This window comes from Mauremys mutica, chromosome 2, assembly GCF_020497125.1.
Source record: "Mauremys mutica isolate MM-2020 ecotype Southern chromosome 2, ASM2049712v1, whole genome shotgun sequence".
Classification (NCBI taxonomy): domain Eukaryota; kingdom Metazoa; phylum Chordata; order Testudines; family Geoemydidae; genus Mauremys; species Mauremys mutica.
Window position 1 is genome coordinate 88,805,070 of NC_059073.1, and position 21,195 is coordinate 88,826,264.

The 21,195-nt window shown below is 41.1% G+C and overlaps 1 protein-coding gene across 3 annotated transcripts in view; it reads left to right on the forward strand.

Moving 5' to 3' along the window:
- The window catches only part of LOC123364071 (retinitis pigmentosa 1-like 1 protein), a 58,058-nt gene that overhangs the window by 2,754 nt on the left and 34,109 nt on the right, over positions 1–21,195 (forward strand). For all 3 annotated transcript variants that reach the window (XM_045005845.1, XM_045005846.1, XM_045005847.1), the window contains exons 2-3: positions 17,702–17,782; positions 19,886–20,955. In XM_045005845.1, the coding sequence (XP_044861780.1) occupies positions 17,702–17,782; positions 19,886–20,955 (1,151 nt within the window). The remainder of the gene's footprint in view (positions 1–17,701; positions 17,783–19,885; positions 20,956–21,195) is intronic.

Below are 21,195 nucleotides of genomic sequence, written 5' to 3' on the forward strand. Positions count from 1 at the left end.
AAAAAAACCAGCTTGTTTTTAAGAGTCACAAGTCAGAGACCAATAAATGAGTCATTTGAAACTACATTTGAAAAACATGCCATTTCCTTAGATTAAATTTACTGATAATTTGAATGCATTATCTGCAAATAGGATCCAATTCTGGCTTTGGATAGATAGTGTCCCCTTGTATCCCAGCACAATACTGGGTGCACAGACCTTGTGGGTAGTAGACACTGACTTGATGGGGTATTCAAAATGAGTCCAAAGCAGCCAAATCTTTAAATTTCCTCCTTTCTTTCACCCATCTCCACTGTACCACACCCTCAGCTTTTCACTGTTGTGAAATTCTGATAGATTGCTTTATTCTCAACAGTCTTTTGTGATTGAGCCTTAGCTATTGCCGGGTTTTCTGAAATAAAGGTGCTAACCCCGAGGAAAAAGAGAGTTATGTTATCCAAATGTGTCCTAGTTTTTATAATTGTTGTTGAACTACTCATGAAAAATGCAGGGTTGGTAGCCCTGAAGTCTAAAGTCCTTACTTTATTCACAGAACAAGTGCAGAATGAGCAGCAGTGGTGCAGACCTCCCCAAATTGCCCTGCCAACATACCACAATCCAGATCTGGAGGGACAATCTTTAGACTGAGCCTAAAATGTATCTACTCTCTGTTTGGTCATGCTAAAGTAGTGAGGTTAAGAGGCAGTGTGTGGGCGGGTTGGGAATGGTCTCTGGTACCTGTAGTCAAGCAGCCACTGGCTTTTATATAAATAATATATTTTGCTAGACTGAATTGTGGGCATTTTAGGGGAAATAATAAATCCATAACAGAAAGAGAAGACAAGAAATACAGAGTTCCTTAAATCCAATTGGAAAAAATTGAGCAGAGGCCACCACTTATGCTGAGTTGTCCAAAACTATTGGAGAGTTTTGTGATGTGCACATATAATTGTGTTGTAATCTTATCTAGTAGCTTGCTTTCATCTAGGGTTTACACTCAATGTTCATCCAAATTAAATAAAGGGGTGAATTTAAAGTGGATTAGTTAAATGGCATTAAATTCCTGTGTAGATGTTCTCCTTCAGAATTCAAGTGGCTAATTAATTCTAAAATGAAATTGAAGTAAATCCACTGTAATTCTGAATGTGACTGTCCACACAAGTGTTTATTGTGGTTTAACTAATCCACTTTGAATTCACATCTTGTTTTAACTCATTAATTTTTCTGAGTATCCCAATGTAGTCAACCTGCTAGTTTTACAGAGTTGAAAGACTAATGCACTGAATCTCTTTGTTCCTTTGGCTGTTCTTTGAATGTTTAGGAATATAGTGATTGTGAGATTTATGCCAGTGCTTTGTTGCTGATAGTTTTGACTGTTAATAAGTTGCTACCCTAATGCTAGTAGAAAGCTTTAAATAGGTCTGCCTCACTTCCATGCCCTTTGTTAGCTTTAATACGAGTGTTCTGCTCTCCCAAAGTTATTGCAAATAAAACCTCTCCTCTAGCCTTAGTTTCCCCCCCATCTCCATGACTATTCTTTATCTGATCTTTTTTGCAGATCATATTCAGCCAGTTCTAGAGCAAAATCCTAGTCAATTGCCAATGACTTTCCTTCAGTCACTTTTCCTACAGCAGTAGCAAAAGCAATTATAATTTCTTTATTTGTGATAGGGTGCTTCATTTTTCTTAAAACTGCCAGCTGCTCTTCCCTTGTACTAAAACTTTTCCATTTGTAAGATGTAATTAGTCTTTTTGTATGATTCAAAACTTTTTCCCTGTTAGAAACTGCACAAACAGGCTACCATTAAAAGGCATGTAGGAAAGGATGTGCGAAGAATTCTCCAATTGTTATTGGAACCAGTGGATTCACTATACTATGGAAATATTTGATCCACATCAGTTGATTGGTGTAAATAATATTTACTATGCATCTCTTTTGGGGGCTGCACTGATAATTTTTGAACCATATTCTTATTACTAAGCAAATTATCTTTATTTTAGTATCTGTTAGTTGAAATGCCGTTTTCACTATTCTTCCACAAATTACTTAAGGTTTCCTTATTAAATGTTAGATTCATGAAATCATTATTATATCTTTGCATTGGACTGATCCATTGTACGCAGTGGTATCAAAATATTGCCTTGAAATGTTGAATATAGAACAAAGGCCACAGAAGACTCACCCAGCTTTTTTGCCTAACAAATTTGTATTCTTGTATTTGTAGTTTTCCATGTCTCCCAGTCCTATCACACATGTTAAAATTCAACTCCAGGTGATGAATGCCTCTGTCATAGATCTCTTCAGGGTGCTACTGAAATTGCTGATCATATGTATTTATACATCCTTCATCTGGGATTGTGTGATTATTCCATGCCCATAAATCTATTCAATTCTTGCTACAGTTGCATCAAAAATCAATGGAGGTTTATTTAGAGCTCAGATCAAATCCAGGCTAGGATGCTGATAGAAAGGTTTAATTTTCCCAGCTCTTAATCAACTTACTTGTCAGAAACCAGTAGAACAAAAGGAGATAGGACAGAGTCATTCCTTTTAATCCTATACTCTGCAATTAATAGTGCAAATATAACTTTATGTGACTACGCCATCGTGTCCCAGATAATTTCTTGTAGAAAGCTGAATTACATCCATCATATGTTAGTATGTACTGCCTTTTAAAAAATCTCTAAGGCTGAATAATTTTTGTAAATAATTGTTTTTTAGTCATGCCTTTGAGTGACTCATAGAGAATATTTATATTCAAAACTTCATTTGTTTTGATTGGACACTTGGGAAGTATTGTGTGTGGTGGATTTTGTAGTTCTTCACTGGATGGGCACAACTCTTAGCATCTGTGGCCAGTGAGACTACTTGTCCCTAGGAATTCAGAATGGGTATTGCACAAACATTTAGTAACAGCTTATCCAACGTTAGTTAACATCTTGCAGTTCCTGTGGGCATTCCTGTCAGTAAATGATTATGTTCTTATGTTCTTAAATTCATTGCTAAAATTTTTAATAGAAACTGGCTTCCCAGTTCAAAGGTCTAGACCACTCTCAAGCGCACATCCAAAGGGACAGGTCATAATATCCAAAATGGATTATGTACATAGCCCACTGGATATCCCTACACTGCAATCACTTCTGCAAGTACTGTGGATCTTCCCATATCTTCCTTCTGATATACTATGCTCATTGTTGTACCTTGAGGTGTGTATATGGAGGTTCATATATGATGAGGTGCAGCTGGCTGAGGTGCAAGTGGACTTTTCTAGTGTAGCTCTCTGATTTGCTTCTACAATTGCATAGGAGGATTTGGGGCATAGTAAATGGAAAAGAAATATGATGTATGTGCTATCTTTTATTATCCATGCTTATCCAGGCCAGTGTATCTGAGCATTCTGGATGTACACTAAACCACAGCAAGTATGAACTGCTTGTTTAAATAGATGCCAAAGAACTTTTTTCCAGTAGCTGAAATTGATCTGAACAGAACTGAACTCTGAACTGCATTGAACTAATTTTGTCATGGTCACAGTTATCATGCGTGGAAAATGTTTTCAGTGCTATGACCCCCATCCTCAGCTGTGGAGGAAAAAAAAATATTACTTGGCCAAAATATTACTTGATCCTGGTTATGGTGAAGTCCTTTTAACAACTGTCAGAGGCTAGAATCCGTGGCGGGACCCCTAGAAGCTGCTGACTGAATCTGACATTCTTAGGCAGACTAGGTGGGTGAGATGATGTCTTTTATTGGACCAAGTTCTGTTATAACTGGGAGTGGTGGTGTCGTGAAAGTATTCTCTGAGGTGGGGTCGGTGGAAGAATTCTTCTAGCTCTCCATATTAGTAGAGTTTCAGGTTCTGTGGTGGAGCAGAAGTTCAGTCCCTTAGAGAGTGTGGATAATTCAGCTCTAGTTAGGGGTGTCATGATAAATTGTTGATGATAGGGTGTCATGTAGTGTCTATGTGATGGGTACTGGTGCTACGGTTTCTCTTGGAGGTGGTGTTCTGTGCCTTGTGGAGTAGTCATAGCTGGATGAATGCCATGAGGGTCTTTTTTTATTGCTGTTTTGGATTTCTTGGATGTTTTCCAGCCAACTTTCTATGCATTTTTACTTTCAGCATGTGGGAGCCTGTGATGATTTCTCATTTGAGGTGATCCCCCCTGGAATGTGTGAGGTGCAGTAAAAGGTTTCTCATTTTTTCTGAAGACTATCTGCAGAGTACACATATACACACGTCTCTCTATTTCCATATATTGGTTGTGCAGTAAAACTATTTGTATCTGAATAAAAAATATGCAAATTTTAAGTGATATATGGACAATTTTCCATCATGTAAGCAAATGCAACTCTGCATTGCTACACAACCAGTGCAGATCATCCTAAACAGGTCAACATCACCTGTGCAGATTGTGAGGGTTACTACTTTTCAATAGGTGAGCCCACACGCTCTCTTCCTTCCCCCAATCTTGTGCTGCTCACAGGAGCAATGAGAAAAATCAATAGAAAGTTTTCTTATTCAGATTTATTATCAAAGTGTAACTGCTTCAGTACTGATAAACATGAGTAGATAGTTTTTATGTCTTTTGTCATCATTAAAGTAATATAGTTCCATTTTTTCCAAATAAAAGGACATAAAAACCACCTAACAAACAGGGTGTGATGGAAACATGAGGTGCACACAATCAGTGGGGAAATAAGATCAATGAATCTTAACCTTTTCAGCCAGAGTTATTGGCAAACTTCATGTGTAAATACTCTTTAAACACAGGAAGGTCTGACAAACGTTCTAAGCAGCAGCTTTCCACAGTTAAGCAAAGAGAGAAAGTAGCCTTAGGGATAATGCTGTTTTCCTTATTTCTGCTAACATTGCTTGTTCAGTGTCAGGAGAACCTCACTTTATTTTTTTAACCATTGTCACACAACACACTCCTTTGTTCAGATCCCCATTTAGATATTCACAGGGCACAAAGACTACATTTAAATTGAAAATCAAAGCTTCTAATTTACACTTGCAGTGTTATACAATTGTACTACATAATCATGTACTTTCATTGCAGTCTGGAGTCTTTTGTCACTTGTTTTGGCTTTGCACCAAAAATGGAAAGGCTTATGTTTAGTTTACTAAAGAAAATCGTTTATTGTGCTGCACAGTCTTTAAAAGATACTACTGTAATAGCATCACTTTGTAGAGGAGAATAAAATAGCAGCTTTTGGTGTTTAATTTTAGATGGAGTCTTTGTGCCCTGATATATTGAACATATGAATGTGAAATTGAACAAAGCAAGGATTGCCAGTTGCTTTTGTTGACATTTAGAGGCCCATTGCTTTTGTTTCCTCACCTGCATTTGTCTTTTACATCACATTTCCATCACTCTCTGCTCATAGTGCAGATATTTTTATTTGGAAAAAGGAGCTCTGTTCCTTTAATAATGACAAAAACCATGCACTCTGAGCAGTATCTAAAGTATTCCTGTTTCTTTAACCAGAAGCAATTACTTGCATCATAAATTTGAATAAGAAACCTTTACACTGATTTTTCTAGTCTCTTCTATGAGCAGCACAGGGCATGGGTGATGGCAGTGTGGGGAGGGGAGCCGTGCTCAGTTTCTGTAAAAAAGCAGTAACTTGCATAATTGCCACGGGGGAGACATTGGCTTGTTCAGGATGAATTGCAGCAGGAGTATGGCACTGCGGAAGCTTTTGTTTATATGGTGAAAAAAATGTCCAAGTAGTGGTTTAAATTTGTGTATGCGTGCTATGCTGCTACAAACCAACATCTCTCCATAATCTCTCCGTACACCTCTAAAACATTCACAAGTAAATGTGTGTGTAATGCATACACAATGTTGATGGAATACATCTTTCTGAATGTTTGTTTTAGTTGATGCATATTCTGCCCTGGTTTAAATTACTGATGTGGAAGGCAAAGTTTCAAAGGGGTTACATCCATTGTATATTTCATCTTCCTTTGTGCTCTCTTTGCAGAAAAATCTTTGAGGCACTGACAATTTTTTTTATAAAGATGTTAGACCTTGGCTATCTTTTATATCTAATTTCTAATCTAACTCCTTAAATTCAGCATGTTTACATTTTATTTGGGATTATTTTTATTTCGGGTTAGATGAATAATTAACACATCTTTGATTTATACCAGGGTGGGCAAACTACGGTCCACGGTCCGAATCCAGTCCATGAGCCGTTTTAATCTGGCCCGTGAGCTCCCACTGGGGAGCGGGGTCGGGGGCCGCACCACGTAGCTTGGCTCTTCTCCGGCGCTCCAGCACCACACGGCTCAGCCCGGTCTGGTGCTCTGCCAGGGTGCAGGGTCAGGGCTGCACCATGTGACTTGGCACCGCTCTGGCCGGGGCGCTGGGTTGGGGGCAGCACCATGCTGCTCCCAGAAGCTGTTTATTGTCCCACTCTGGCTCCTATGGGCTCCAGTGATCCCCTCTGGCACTCCAATGGGAGCTGCAGGGGCAGTGTCTGCAGATGGGGCAGCGTGCAGAGCCACCTAGCTGCACCTCCACATAGGAGCTGGAGAAGGGACATGCCGCTGATTCCGGGAGCCGCTTGAGGTAAGCACCACTTGGAGCCTGCACCCCGAGCCTCTCCTCACACCCTAACCCCAGCCTTGATCCCCCCCCTTCTGCTCTCCAAACCCCTCAGTCACAGCTCGGAGCACCCTCCTGCACCCCAAACCTCTCATCCCCAGCCCCACCCCAGAGCCTGCATCCCCAGCCAGAGCCTGCACCCCTTCCCACACCACTACCCCAGCCCTGCTCCCCCTCCTGCCCTCCAAACCCCTTGGTCCCAGCCCAGAGCATCTTCCTACACCCCAAACTCCTCATCCCCAGCCCCACCCCTGAGCCCACACTCCCAACCAGAGCCCTCACCCCCTCCTGTACCCCAACCCCAATTTTGTGAGCATTCATGGCCCGCCGTACAATTTCTATTCCTGGATGTGGCCCTCGGGCTAAAAAGTTTGCCCACACCTGATTTATACAATGAAAAAAATGCATAATATCTAAAACAACTCTTACTATGCAGGATTTATTTAAGGGACTTACAGGTTTCGAAATTGGACTTGAGTTGGCCAAAGGGATAAATAATAATTTTTAAGTATTTGTAAAATAGTGGGGGTAATTCTGCAGAAATAAAACTGCAGTTATCAGCATGAATAAAGACAAACAAGCTGATCAAGGAATTGCCCCATCCTAAGATTCATTCTGCACCTGGTTTTGGAGCACAGCTTTCTACCACATCAGGAGTTTTCCCTTTTCTGTCTCTCCAGCTGCCTTCCTCAGAACTCTTCCCCTGAGTACATGTACAAAGGGAGATGAAAGTGAAGCTGCAGTGAACCCCTTGTGCACTGAGGATCAGCCAGACTCCATGAAGTTTCACTGTTATCTTTAAAGCTCTTGGGACTGGCTAAACAGATATGCTTTAAAAAAATAAATACTGGAGCAAATCCCTTCTTATTCACATGTGGAAAGTTAAGCATGTGTGTAAATCTTTGCAAGATTAGGACATAACACTCTAAACATTTTAGCGTAAGGATTGACTTCTGTTGTGTTTGTATAACACCCCGCACGCTGGGGTCCCAAAGCCACATAGTTTCTGTGTGCTACTTTAATACAAATAATAAGTAACAAAATAAGTAAAAATCTTCCCTCTGGCAAAATTACTTGCTAGTTATTGAGCTTTGGGCAAGACTCCACCTTCTATTCTGTTCACCTTTCACTCCTTTTAAGTTTGCCCACAGATCTCAATTTACAAGGTATTTTCTTTGCTCACAAGATCCTCACTCTCTCTCATTTGTCAGAGAATAAGATTTGAAATGCTCACTTGCATTTTTTTTTAAAGGAGCAGATATTAGTCTAGAGAAATGTTGCAAATTTTAGCCCTCTCTCCCTAAAACAAGGTTGAACATTGTATCCAAATTGGGAAATTCAAGGTGAAGGCTGATAATTTATCTTTTGCCTCCTACTCTGTTCTTAGTTTACTGTGTTAGGTAGATGAATTAACAGCATATGGTCTGGGGATCTCAGATTTTGATGGTTCTGGGTTTACACCAAGCATATAGAAGGTCAGGGACGGGCAGCTGGCATGCCAGATCATTTTATTTGGCGCACCAACAAGAGGAGACTGAGGTGAGGAGGCAGCTCTGCAAGCCCTTGGAATGAGGGCAGGGGAGAGAAGCTCTGCCAGTGCAGAGGATGGCAAATGAGGGCAAGAGGCTGCTCTTCCCACTGCCTGGAGGAGAAGAGGAGGCTGCTACTTGGCACCTCATGGAGTAAGGGCAGGAGGTGGCAGCTCCCTGACTGCAGCAGATTTGCTCTGTAATGGCCCTGGTGGACAGCACCCATTGACTACCAATGGGGCAATGTGACACTAGCAGTAGGGACCAGGGCAGGGGCAGTATTTAGGGGTGCAGGCTCATTTGCTGACCTGGAGACCATGGGGGTGAACGTGGGTGGGCAGGTATATCTGACACAGTACAGCATGTTGGTATTGGTGTGGGACTCTCTGCTCTGGTGTATGTTCTCACAGTAGCAGCCAGGCAAGCTGCCCTGGGATAGCCAGGGCCACTTCTTCCTCAGTCATGACAGTTCACCAAAGGGTTTTAGTGGATCTTATGGCCTCTGCTACCTTAAAGTTGCCCATCTCTGCAATAGGTTAATGGACTATATGAATCAGCGAGGCACCAGTGCTAGAATTTAGAATTCTACCTGTTCATTCTTGTGAATCAAGAGTTAAGCTACTACATTTTAATGTTTATACCAGCTAGAACTGGAGGCCAGGTTGAGGCCACTTAGGAAATTTTGCTTAATAAATCTTTTCCATCTCTAAATTCTCCTGCTTTGTAGCCTTTCTGTTGACTCTTGGGTATGTAAATATCTAGGAAGACTATCCCAGGAAAACGTCATTGGCCTTTTTTCTCTCTGCAGCTGATAATTATATTCTTTAACCAGTTAAGTACACATTTAGAGTAAAATTTTCAAAAGTGCCCATGTCCTATATCACAAGTGACTTGAGCACTTTGGCTCCTGAATTCCTTTAAGCTTAATTCCAAATCCTTCAATGAGATTTGTGTGGGTGGACCCCAAATGAAACTAATGATGTTCCATGCAGGCACAGTCTGTGGAGTGCCTTGCAGTATATGGACCTTAGTATTTAAGCTAGCTTTGGAAATGCATATTTACTGACAAGTTGTAGTGACTCCTTAGCTGTATTGTGTTCTAACATGTGGCTATATGCTCCCAGATAAAACAATGGGTGCTTAGACATTTCTATGCGTTTGAAGAATTAAATATATAAAATGAATATGTAATCCACATTTTAGATGCTCTTTGCAGAGGGGATATTTGGTACTTATGAGGAACCATTAGAGTAAATCCTTTAGATTGCAGATTACTGTTGCAGCCAGTTCCAATGAACACTATAAAACTGTGTCACTTCAGCTACTGCTCATGCCTTATTTCTGCTTGAAGGTCATGTCTTTAAAAGACAGCTTGAAATGAAGCACCTATAACAGTAATACTATTGGTTTGTGAAAAACTACGAACATAATGGAATCCTTAAAATTGTAAGAATATCTGTCTGAAATAGAGCATCTAGCAGATGTTATCTGGATTATACCTCTGCCTGCTTAAAAAAGGCAGGCTTTCTATGGTGTGGAACTAAGGGTGCTGCGCTTTGTTTTATCTTAACGTATAAAACAAAGGCAGAAATCCTCTGAAAAATGTATTGTATATAGAGCTGACCAGAGGATGACAATTCCATTTTGTGGCAACTTCTGAGGTTTTGGATGTGTTTTTATTCTGTATTAGAACAAAAGCCAATCCTGTGAAAACAGGGAATTGTCAAGTGAGAGAGATAGGTGTGTGTGTCTGTCAGTCTGTCTATATAGCCTGGGATTAGAGCACTGGCCTGGGATGTGGCAGACTCAGGTTCAAGTCTCTACTGCAGGGGTCAGCAACCTTTGGCACGCGGATTGCCAGGGTAAGCACCCTGGCGGGCCAGGCTGGTTTGTTTACCTGCCGTGTCTGCAGGTTCAGCCGATCATGGCTCCCACTGGCTATGGTTCACTGCTCCAGGCCAATGAGGGCTGTGGGAAGTGGAAGCCAGCACATCCCTTGGCCCGCGCCACTTCCCGCTGCCCCAGTTGGCCTGGAGCGGTGAACCGCAGCCAGTGGGAGCATGACAGAGGCAAAGGCAATTGGCCGAACCAGCGGACACGGCAGGTAAACAAACTGGCCCAGCCTGCCAGGTGCTTACCCTGGCGAGCCAAATGCCAAAGGTTGCCGACCCCTGCTCTACTGCCTTATTTAGAGCAGTTTTTCATCTTTGATGGCTCCAAATCAGATAGAGCAGGACCTTAGATCTGAGTCTCCCACATTTCAGGCAAGTACCCTAACCATCCAACTATCGTGTGTATGTCTTTGTTTCCCTCCTTGCCCCACCCCCCCCTCCCCTCTCCGGGCCCCAAAATCTTCTTGATGAAAGTTTTCTGGAAACCAGTACAACTCTGCAAAACATTTTGGCTCTGAGGAAACAGCATGCTGTTCTGTTGAGCTCTAATCATATGAGATAAGTAGCTGATTTTTAAATCTCCAGAGGGCAGTTATTGTTTTAATTCCTTAAAATACCAGAAGTGTTTTAATCTCTCTCTCTCAAGGGATGATATTGAGTTATACAAGTGTCTTAAATATAGAATATTAGCATAATCTCAAGTGTGTGCTAACTGACTTTCTTATGCAAATAGTCTTAAATTTCTCTTGGGCTAAGACTCTCATCTTAGAGCAAGTCGAACGATATTGCTAAACCTCAGATGAGCAATATTATATCAGTTACAGCTGTGACCAAGAGGTGTCACTTTATTTAAAAAATGCAATAACAAAGGCATAGATGGTTCATAGGATCAGTGATGAAATATAGAGCCTTTGCCTCTGTCATGACTTAAAGCCCAGCCTAGTTCCAAAGATAATTGCTATGTAATAGCTGTTCAGTGGCCTGTGCGAAGGTAGGTAGTGCCTGCAGTACCCGTTTCAATGGAAAGGGGGTATTGCTTTTACTAAAATAGAAATACCACAGGCATCATGGTTACATGTTTTAATTTGTGGAAAGAAATCTGACAAAAAACATCTATAATAACACTACATAATCTTACTGTAACTCAAAGGAATATATGTGAACTGAATGAAGATGGGTTGTCTTGCATATCTGACATCCCTCTTAATACTTGTATTGAAACAATTGCTGACAAATCAAATTACTTGCCATCTCTTAAAAGCTAATAACTGAATTGCCCGTCCAATTTTAAGAGGATATGGGTATTCTTCACATCATGTCCTAAACTGTTCTGCTTTGTTAAAAACAATCATCATCATTATATGTTTACTGTATGAATATAAAACTGCTAAAACTCTGCTCAGATATCAATATGTTCCATGGTTCATTATTAAATACAAGTTAAGCTTTATATGTCTTTAAAAGGTACTCTATGATCAGCTCATTCAGTGTGGTCTAATAATGCATTGCATTATAATATGTCACGGAGGAAAAACTGGCTTCATAAAGTACTTGTTGCCTTTGCAGTGGGCCAGTTGTATCTGATTTCAACACTTTTTGACCAACCATAATTAATTACTGGGCAGAATCTTCATTCTTTATAGCTTCTATTTCTTTATATTCAAAAACCCCATTTTCTTCAGGGCTCCACTTCTATTAAACAGCAGGTAACAAACATTATAAATTGGCTGTCACTGTAATGAATTGGTGGCCTTATATTAAATAGAAACTTAGAACACATTATGCATTTGTTACTTGGACTAGCAATCTGGCAAATACAGATGTACTCCAGTACAATATAGATTTGAAAATAAGAGGTATAAGATGGTATACATTACTACTTTTATATGAGTGGAATGGAACTAAACTTAAAATGGGAACATCAAGAACCTCTTTTCAGTATCTCTCGATTACCATATAACAGAGAAGACATTTGATGGAATGTCTTCATCCTGAAATGGTTTGGCTTAGACCTTGAATAAATTTCTGTATTACATACAAATTTGGGAGCTTGAGTTTTACATAGACTGAGTTGGATTCTCTCATTGTGGTTATTTGTCAGGGACACCACATTCTTCTTACCACTCTTTTTTACTTGGATATTGGATCCCCTGACAACTCAGGAAGAAATGACAAAGGTCTAGAAGGCATTATGAGTGGTAAAACAAATTCTAAATTTCCATTATGTATAGATGACTTGCTGGCTTATTTTGTTAAGCTTAATTCCCCAGTTCCTCTCTCCTATACCAGCTCTTGTCTATCAGTGACAAATTTTCGCTCTTCTCAGGATGGAATAAACTAGTAAATATTAACAGCTCTGTCACAAATATTCTGCATTCACATCTGCTGACATGCCTTCTATTTAAGTTTAAATGGAAACCAAATGGAAGATGTTTTGTGACCTACTGTGTTGAATTAGAGAGGACTACAGAACTCAGTACTGAAAACATGCAATTTAAAAGACCATTAACAATTGGTTCCCTAACCCCCACCTCACCTTTTTTTGATAGGGGAGGATATGACTATCAAAATTGTAATATCTTGACAAATCAATTACATATTATGTGTGTGCCGACTAGACTTCCAATCTAATGTAACACTGTAAAAATTCCTTGAAAAAACTAGGACCCTATCTATACAAATACAGAAAAAAAGTATCTCCCTAGAGTGTAAACTAAAATATATGTTAATCTCCCATATGAGTCATACAAATCTTGCATGATTTGGACCATCCACAAGGGACTGACAGAGGCCAACAGAGTTTCAGAAAATGGCTCATTTTCCTGACTCGGTTATTCCCTACCTTTGGCTTTGCTAAGATTCCTCAACATTGTTTTCACCATTTCAGCTCCACTAGTGATGACTATTGTTAATTATGTTTAGTACAAAATGGGGCCCCATTGTGTTAGGGCACAGTCCCTACCTTTATTTACATTCTAAATAGACAATAGAGATGTGGAGTGGGGAAAGGGGCATAATACACAAGCAGAGAGAACAATGCAATGGTCGCAAACATCATGTTGGTGCCACAACTTTTTTTTTATGGGGAAGAGGTTTAGTTATGTGATATGTAAATGAAAAGAAAAATGAGGGGAGAAGGGACATTGATGGGAAAGGGGGTGAGGGGAGACGGCAGGGAGAAGAGGGTAAAAAGATCCAGTATGGAATAAAGCTGAGGGGAAGAGAGCTGGAGGGAAGAGGAGTGGGAGGGTTGGAGCAAACAGCCAATCAGCACAGGGCAGAGAAAGTCCAGTTAAAACTGTAGAAATGTCTCCATATGTCCAAAGGCCCCTGCTTTGTTTCTACTGCTAGTGTCTCTGCAGGCCACATGGCTGGGGGTGGGGCACCATTCCCCTATGCCACATAATATGTAATTGAGATTTTAAAAGGTACCGAGGGGCGTCACCACCTGGGTCTTAGCTTCCCCCAAGTGGTGTGTGTGTGTGTGTGGGGGGTGGTGGTGGTGGCTGTTTCTCCTGCACAGCTTGGAGTCTTAGGAGGTGGCCCTATTTTACCCCTCCCCCAAGAGCAGCAATCCCTGCTTTGGCTGTTTTTGCAGCTACTGCTATGGGCTAGACCAGGGATCGGCAACCTTTGGCATGCGGCCCTCCAGGGTAAGCATCCTGGCGGGCTGGGCCGGTTTGTTTACCTGCTGCGTCCGCAGGTTCGGCCAATCGCGGCTCCCAATGGCCGCGGTTTGCTGCTCCAGGCCAATGGGGGCTGCGGGAAGCAGCGGCCAGCGCATCCCTCGGCCCACGCTGCTTTCTGCAGCCCCCATTGGCCTGGAGGGGCAGGTAAACAAATCAGCCAGGCCCACCAGGGTTCTTACCCTGGCGGGCCGCATACCAAAGGTTGCTGGTTCCTTTCTACAATCTTTTCCCAAGGCCATATGGCAGGGAGGTGAGGCATGACCTAGTTTCCCCAAAGTGTGGGGGATACTAGTATAGACAGGACTCCAGGCAGCCATGAGGGAAGAAATTCAAAAACACAAAGAGCAGTTAGGTGCCTAACTCCTATTTGTATCTTGGAAAATCTCCCCATGTCATTGAGGCATGTCCTGAACAGGGTTAGTTGACATGATGCTTAAAACACCAGCAGTCACCTGGAACCCTTCCTATTCTAACTGCCCCACTGTTGCTACCATTGGTGGAGCTGAGACTGTGGTAGTAACAATAGGAAACCCTTGGCAAAAAGGCATAGTGTAGGCACCTTTCTAGGCCTGCTAAGTAGAGCTCTTTAAATCCCCAGGCACTAGGCCAGGCAACGGCTGTCTCACCAGTAACCCAAACAGCTTTGAGCATTCTGTCTGAACTGACATAGAGTAGCCACATAAAAGCTGCTATTTTGGCTTAGTCTGCCCAGGAAGGCAGTTGATACTAGCTGGGATTGGCTGGGTGGCAAAGGCCTCATAGGGATAGGCTAGTTCAGTACCTTCCCTAGACAGCTTCCACTTGCAGGGTGCCTGGAGTCCCGACAACAGTATAAATCGATTGACCACTGACTGAACCTCTAGAGAGGGTGTCAGTGTAAACATTGCCTACCCACTCCTGGTGATGGATTTCTCGCCAACGTGCAATAGTTTCATACTGGCACAGCGGGTGCAGTTTGTCAACCAAAAGTGTAGGGATGAATTTCACACTAAACAAACCTAAGTTTAGAGTAATAAAGTTTAATTATGTATGTAACCTACATGCCTTATTCTGTAGCATTGGATTATTTTTAAGTGCAAAGAAAGGGAGAGCAGCAGTAGGGAGGAGACAGACATTTTTTGATTTAATTGTGTGTGTGTGCGCGCAGAAATATCCAGAAGTAGGACAAATTCAGTAGCTGTTTCTGAAGCTATGCAAGGGATTACATTGAGGGCAAGCAGTGCCACACATTCACTATCTGAGAGGGGAGCCAATCGAAGCTCAGATAGGGGTGAGGGAGGTTATAAATATAGGAATTAAAGACAGCCTAATGGACTGAGCAGTTGGATTGTTGTGAAGGCTGGGTCCCAATACCTGTAGCCTTTTGGATACAGGTGAGTGCTATTCCAACTTTACTTACTTTATCCATTAGGATAATGTTTGATCTGCTGTGGTGAATTTGATGGACCTAGAGGAATATCTGGGACAGGAGCATTTGTTATCCCTAAAGGCTACAGAGCCTATAGAACTTGGTTAGCTGACAGGGTTCTGAAGTGTTCAGAATAGAATTGAGATGCTGCCTTTCTTCTCAAGCACTGAAGAGTCCAGATGATGCCCACTATGTATTGTGTATCAGAGGGGTAGCCGTGTTAGTCTGGATCTGTAAAAGCAGCAAAGAGTCCTGTGGCACCTTATAGACTAACAGACGTATTGGAGCATGAGCTTTCGTGGGTGAATATGCATCTGACGAAGTGGGTATTCACCCACGAAAGCTCATGCTCCAATACGTCTGTTAGTCTATAAGGTGCCACAGGACACTATGTATTATGGTCATGCTATAAAGACTGAGAAATGATCTCTGAAAGAAGATCACAGGGAAATGTGTTCAGATGTATGTGCTAAAGTACAGAATGGTAAATGTTATATTGGAACTAATATATGTATGTAAAACAACAACAAAATGGGAAAGTCTGTATAAGAAGTAGGGCTGACAATTAATCACAGTTAACTCATGCGATTAAAAAAAATTAATGATTAAAAAACGTAATTGCAATTTAATTGCAGTTTTAATCGCTCTGTTAAACAATAGAATACCAATTGAAATGTATTAAATATTTTGGATGTTTTTCTACATTGTCATATATATTGTATTCTGTGTAGTAATTGAAATCAAAGTGTATATTATTTTTATTACAAATATTTGCTCTGTAAAAATGATAAAAGAAATAGCATTTTTCAATTCACTTCATACAAGTACTGTAGTGCAATCTCTTTATTGTGAAAGTGCAATTTACAAATGTAGATTTTTTTGTTACATAAAACAAAACAAAAACAAAACAATACAAAACTTTAGAACCTACAAGTCCACTTAGTCCTACTTCTCATTCAGACAATCACTAAGACTAGCAAGTTTGTTTACATTTACAGGAGATAATGCTGCCCATTTCTTATTTACAATGTCACCAGAAAGTGAGAACAAGTGTTCACATGGGACTTTTGTAGCCGGTATTACAAGGTATTTTCATGCCAGATATGCCAAACATTTGAATTCCCCTCCATGCTTTGGCCACCATTACAGAAGACATGCTTCCATGCTGATGATGCTCATTAAAAAAATAATGCGTTTATTAAATTTCTGACTGAACTCCTTGGGGGGAGAATTGTTAGTGTCTGGCTCTATTTTACCCGCATTCTGCCATATATTTCATGCTATAGTAGTCTCAGATGGTGACTTGGTGAACGTTGTTCATTTTAAGAACACTTTTTCCCTGCAGATTTGACAAAATGCAAAGAAGTTACCAATGTGAGATTTCTAAAGCTAGCTACAGCACTTGACCCAAGATTTAAGAATCTGAATTGCCTTCCAAAATCTGAGATGGACGAGGTGTGGAGCATGCTTTCAGAAGTTTTAAAAGAGCAACACTCTGATACGGAAACTACAGAACCCAAACCACCAAAAAAGAAAATCAATCTTCTGCTGGTGGCATCTGACTCAGATTATGAAAATGAACATGAGTCAGTCCGCACTGCTTTGGATTGTTATCGAGCAGAACCCATTAGCAGCATGGATGCATATCCTGTTGAATGGTGGTTGAAGCATGAAGGGACATATTAATCTTTAGCACATCTGACATGTAAAATATCTTGTGACACCAGCTACAACAGTGCCATGAGAACTTTCAGGTGACATTGTAAACAAGAAGCAGGCAGCATTATCTCCTGCAAATGTAAACAAACTTATTTGTCTGAGCAATTGGCTGAACAAGAAGTAGGACAGAATGGACTTGCAGGCTCTAAAATTTTAGATGTTTATTTTTTAATGCATTTTTGGTACATAATTCTACATTTGTAAGTTGCACTTTGATGACAGACATTGCATTACAGTACTTATATTAGGTGAATTGAAAAATACCATTTCTTTTGTTTTCTTACAGTGCAAATACTTGTAATAAAAAATAAATATAAAATGAGCACTGTACACTTTGTATTCTGTATTGTAATTGAAATCAATATATTTGAAAATGTAGAAAACATCCAAAATATTTAAATAAATGGCATTCTATTATTGTTTAACAGTGCCATTAATCACTACTAATTTTTTTAATCGCGTGATTAATCATGATTTTTAATTGTTTGGCAGCACTAATAAGAAGGTGTTTCTATTGGTGTAGTAAATCTACTACCTAGTAGCTTTTATTTAAGAAGTTATTCATAACATAATTTGGAATATTTACAATTTTTTGTATGTATTAAATGTTTGCTTACTCTCCCTGAAGTTGACTTATAGAAAAACCTTAGGGCTAAACTCTGTTGTCTGAAGACAGAACTGTGACCTGTGCTTCAGCAAAATGTTGAGCTGAGTTACAGGAAGAAAGAGTGTGTAGTTATACATAATATCATGTCACCATCCGCTTACCCTGTCACATGTAGGCATAAATCTATTATTCAGCAGTTGTGTGCATGTAACTAACAGCGTTCTTGATTTGTAGGCTATAATATTGTTTTGTGTCTCTTCCAGTTAATCACTTAAGAAGTGAGGAATGTATTCTAATGGCAGAGCTTCCCTTTCTTAAAGCTGACATCAGAGAAATATTTGAAAGTGAGTATTGGGCTACTTTAGCTCTGCGATACCATGCTAGTTCTCTGCCTTTCATTATAGGCAATCTACTAGCCAATCTATCACAGCTTTGATGTAATACTCTTCTAGAAAGCCTTATCTTTGTATAAAGACCTAGGGTAATATCTGACTTGTAATTAGTTTATGATCACAATACGTCCTCTATCTGGAGGCACCATTATTCTTTTTTTCCTGTAAGAATGTGTTTTCTTGCATTTTTAAATAGGTTGTAGAAGTGTTAAGAAAATGTTTTTCTCAGGCCATTGGTTTTGAAATAATTATATATAATAATAATTATATAATTACCTGGAAAAGCTTTTGATCTTTTATCTATCTTAGTTTCTTTTCACCTTGAATGATGTGCCTATTGCAAATAAATCAGAGTAGTTGTGGTCTATGACCTCTCAATTCTCTCCTGTAAAGGAATGAATCCATTCTATGGAACAACTCCTTCACCTTTTGAACTCTTGGAAATTAGGATAATATTTTCATCCTAACCAGAGCAAATTTAATGTTTCACTTGCTGAGCAGTGTAACACACAGATGACCACAGAATAATACTAGTAAATGTCACGGTTGTCTTATTTATAGCAGGAACTAGCTAGAACTGCATATAATTCAGGTTGCCTAACATGCACATTAAGATGCTGTTTTCAGCTGCTTAAAAGTTTGCCAAACTTTAACCATTCAGGTTGAAATTTTCTATTCTGGGTGTCTATCTCAGGCTGATTTGTTTTATATATTTTTTAAAACATCAACAAAATCAGCTGTTCTTGAGAAAGAGTTAAAAAGACATTGTTCTGCCAGGGTTTTTTTTTTTTATCATTCCGTTGAGAAGCTCTAGCATCTTGACGTTCTGAAGTAGAGACTTGAAGTTTGGCAAGATCAAAGGGAAAAGGTCAGAGTGACAGAGGCCCCATGAAAATACACTCAAAGGTAGCCAAGATATAAGCCTCTGCAAATTACTGTTTGGTCAGAAGCAGATTGTTAGAGACTGGTAGCTCGCTCTTCAGAACATTCCATCTGCACTGAGCATGCTCCTGCGGTTACTGAACTGGACTTTTCCTGGAATTGCTCCTAGTGGCTGCTGTGGTTGTCACTGAAACTAAGAGCAGGGAGACTCTCACTCTTGTGCTGTCAATTCTGAACATTCTGGTGCCCAGGCAGAGTGGAGGGGAAGGAATGCAGAGGGAGGGTGAAAGAGGGGTAGGTAAGATGAAGATGGGACAAAAGAAGAGAGGGATGGTGCCAGCAGAGGGGAATGGGGAACAGGATAAAGGAGTGCAATATAGAGAACAGGGATAGAGAGGACACCGAATGAAAAAGGCTGTAGGAAAAATATTAAAGACTGTATCATCATGCACACAAGGGGGCAGAATTAAGGCTGCACAGACAACCATAATTCTAATATTTCCGTGCTTGAATTTACAACCTTAATCTTCTTTTAAGTTTGTTTCTACATAGTTATTTTATATTACTGTGGTGTTTAGAGGCCCCAGATGAGATTGGGCTGCCACAGCACTGTACAAATGTACTGTAAGAGACAGCCCCTGTCCTGCAAAGGTTGCAATCTAAATAGACAAGACAGGCAAAAGATGGGAGGAGTAATAGGCAGCAAGAGTAAATGACTTGCCCAAGGCCACACATCAGGTCAGTGGCAGAGCTGGACATAGAATTTGCATCTCCTGCCTTCCAGTCCAATACCCTTCCCACTAGACCAAGCTCCTCCTTGTATATGTGACATCAAACATTACATCTCCAGGTAAATAAGATAAAGGATAAAATTCATCCCTGGTTTCACTCCATTGGCAGAAGTGGAATTACACCAGTGGTGAACTTGGCCTTTTGTTTTTGTCCACTCTCCTGGGATGCTGGACAACTTCATCCATGGCTTTTTCTAGAGGACCTGTTTCTGCCATCCTTATGTTGGGTGGTGTGGGAGTCATCCCATTGTCACCCCTGGGACTATTGGTGAGTTCTGCTCAGCGTGAGTTAGGGTTGTAGAACTGGGTCCATAATGCATTACTGGCATGTAACTATCTCTGTATCTTGCAAATGATGGAAGTGTTCTGCCATCTGTTTCAGTTCCTTTAAAAAATGATTTCAAGCCCCGAAAAAGGAGGCGGCAATTTTGGAGGAGGAGCCAACTTTGGAGGAGAAAACTCTGGTGCCGGAGGCCGAAAGTGATGGAGCAGCAGCAACAGGGCAGAGAAGAGAATCAAGAAGTAACCCAGGAGCAGAACCCTGCTAATAAAGGTCCAAAGGTGATTGTGCAGGTGCAGCCACAGGGCCAAGGAGGGGTGGTCCCACAGGTGACGGTGCAGGTGCAGCAACAGGGCCAAGGATGGGAGGCACCTCAGGTAACTGTGCAGGTGCAGCCACAGCAGAAGGGGCCAGGATGGGAAGCCCCAGGGGTCACTGTGCAAGTGCAGCAGCAGGGCCAAGGAGGAGCATCCTTGCAGGTGACTGTGGAGGTGCAGCCGCAGCAGATGGGCCCAGGATGGGAAGCCCCAGGGGTCACTGTGCAGGTGCAGCAGCAGGGCCAAGGAGGAGCATCCTTGCAGGTGACTGTGGAGGTGCAGCCGCAGAGGGGCCATGACAGAGAAGGGTCCCGGGTAACACAGACCCAGCACCAGGGCCAAGATGAGGAAGGGTCAAAGACCATGGAACAGCAGCTGAACCAAGATGAGAGAGAATCACAGGTGATGGCCAAAGATGAGAGAGAGCCAAAGGAGCTGGAGCTGGAAGGGAACCAGGGCCAAGACAAGGAAGGGACAGAAGCAATTGAGCAGCAGCAGGACCAGAGCCAAGATAAGGAAAGGTCAAAGGCCATGGAACAGCAGCTGAACTTGGATGAGAGAGAGTCCAAAGTGAGGGTCGAAGATGAGAGAGCGCCAAAGGAGCTGGAGCTGGAAGGGAAGCACGGCCAAAACAAGAAAGGGACAGAAGTGTTGGAGCAGCAGCAGGACCACAGCCAAGATGAGGAAGGGTCAAAGGCAGTGGATCCACAAAAACCAAGCCAAGAAGAGGAAGGGCTTAAGACTATGGAGATGGAGGAGCAGCAGGACCAGGGGCAAGATAAACAAACAATGTATAAGAAACACCTGAGAGAGATGCCAAATTATTTTGTCTCTATCCCAATAACAAATGATCAGGTATTTTCAAGTAGCTGACTTAATTAAGTAAACGTGTTATATATGCATACCTGGCAATTCTAAAATATTGTTAAACTTATGCCTGTTGTTTGCATCATGTTCAGGTTTTTTCAAGACCCTGATTTTATTTTTCTGCATTGGTAAATATGCAGATTTTATTTCATGGGTTTTCTTTTTAACTTCTGTTGTTCCCTTTCATCGGGGTGATGTCAGTGAGTGTTTGCATCTCTGGCAATAGTA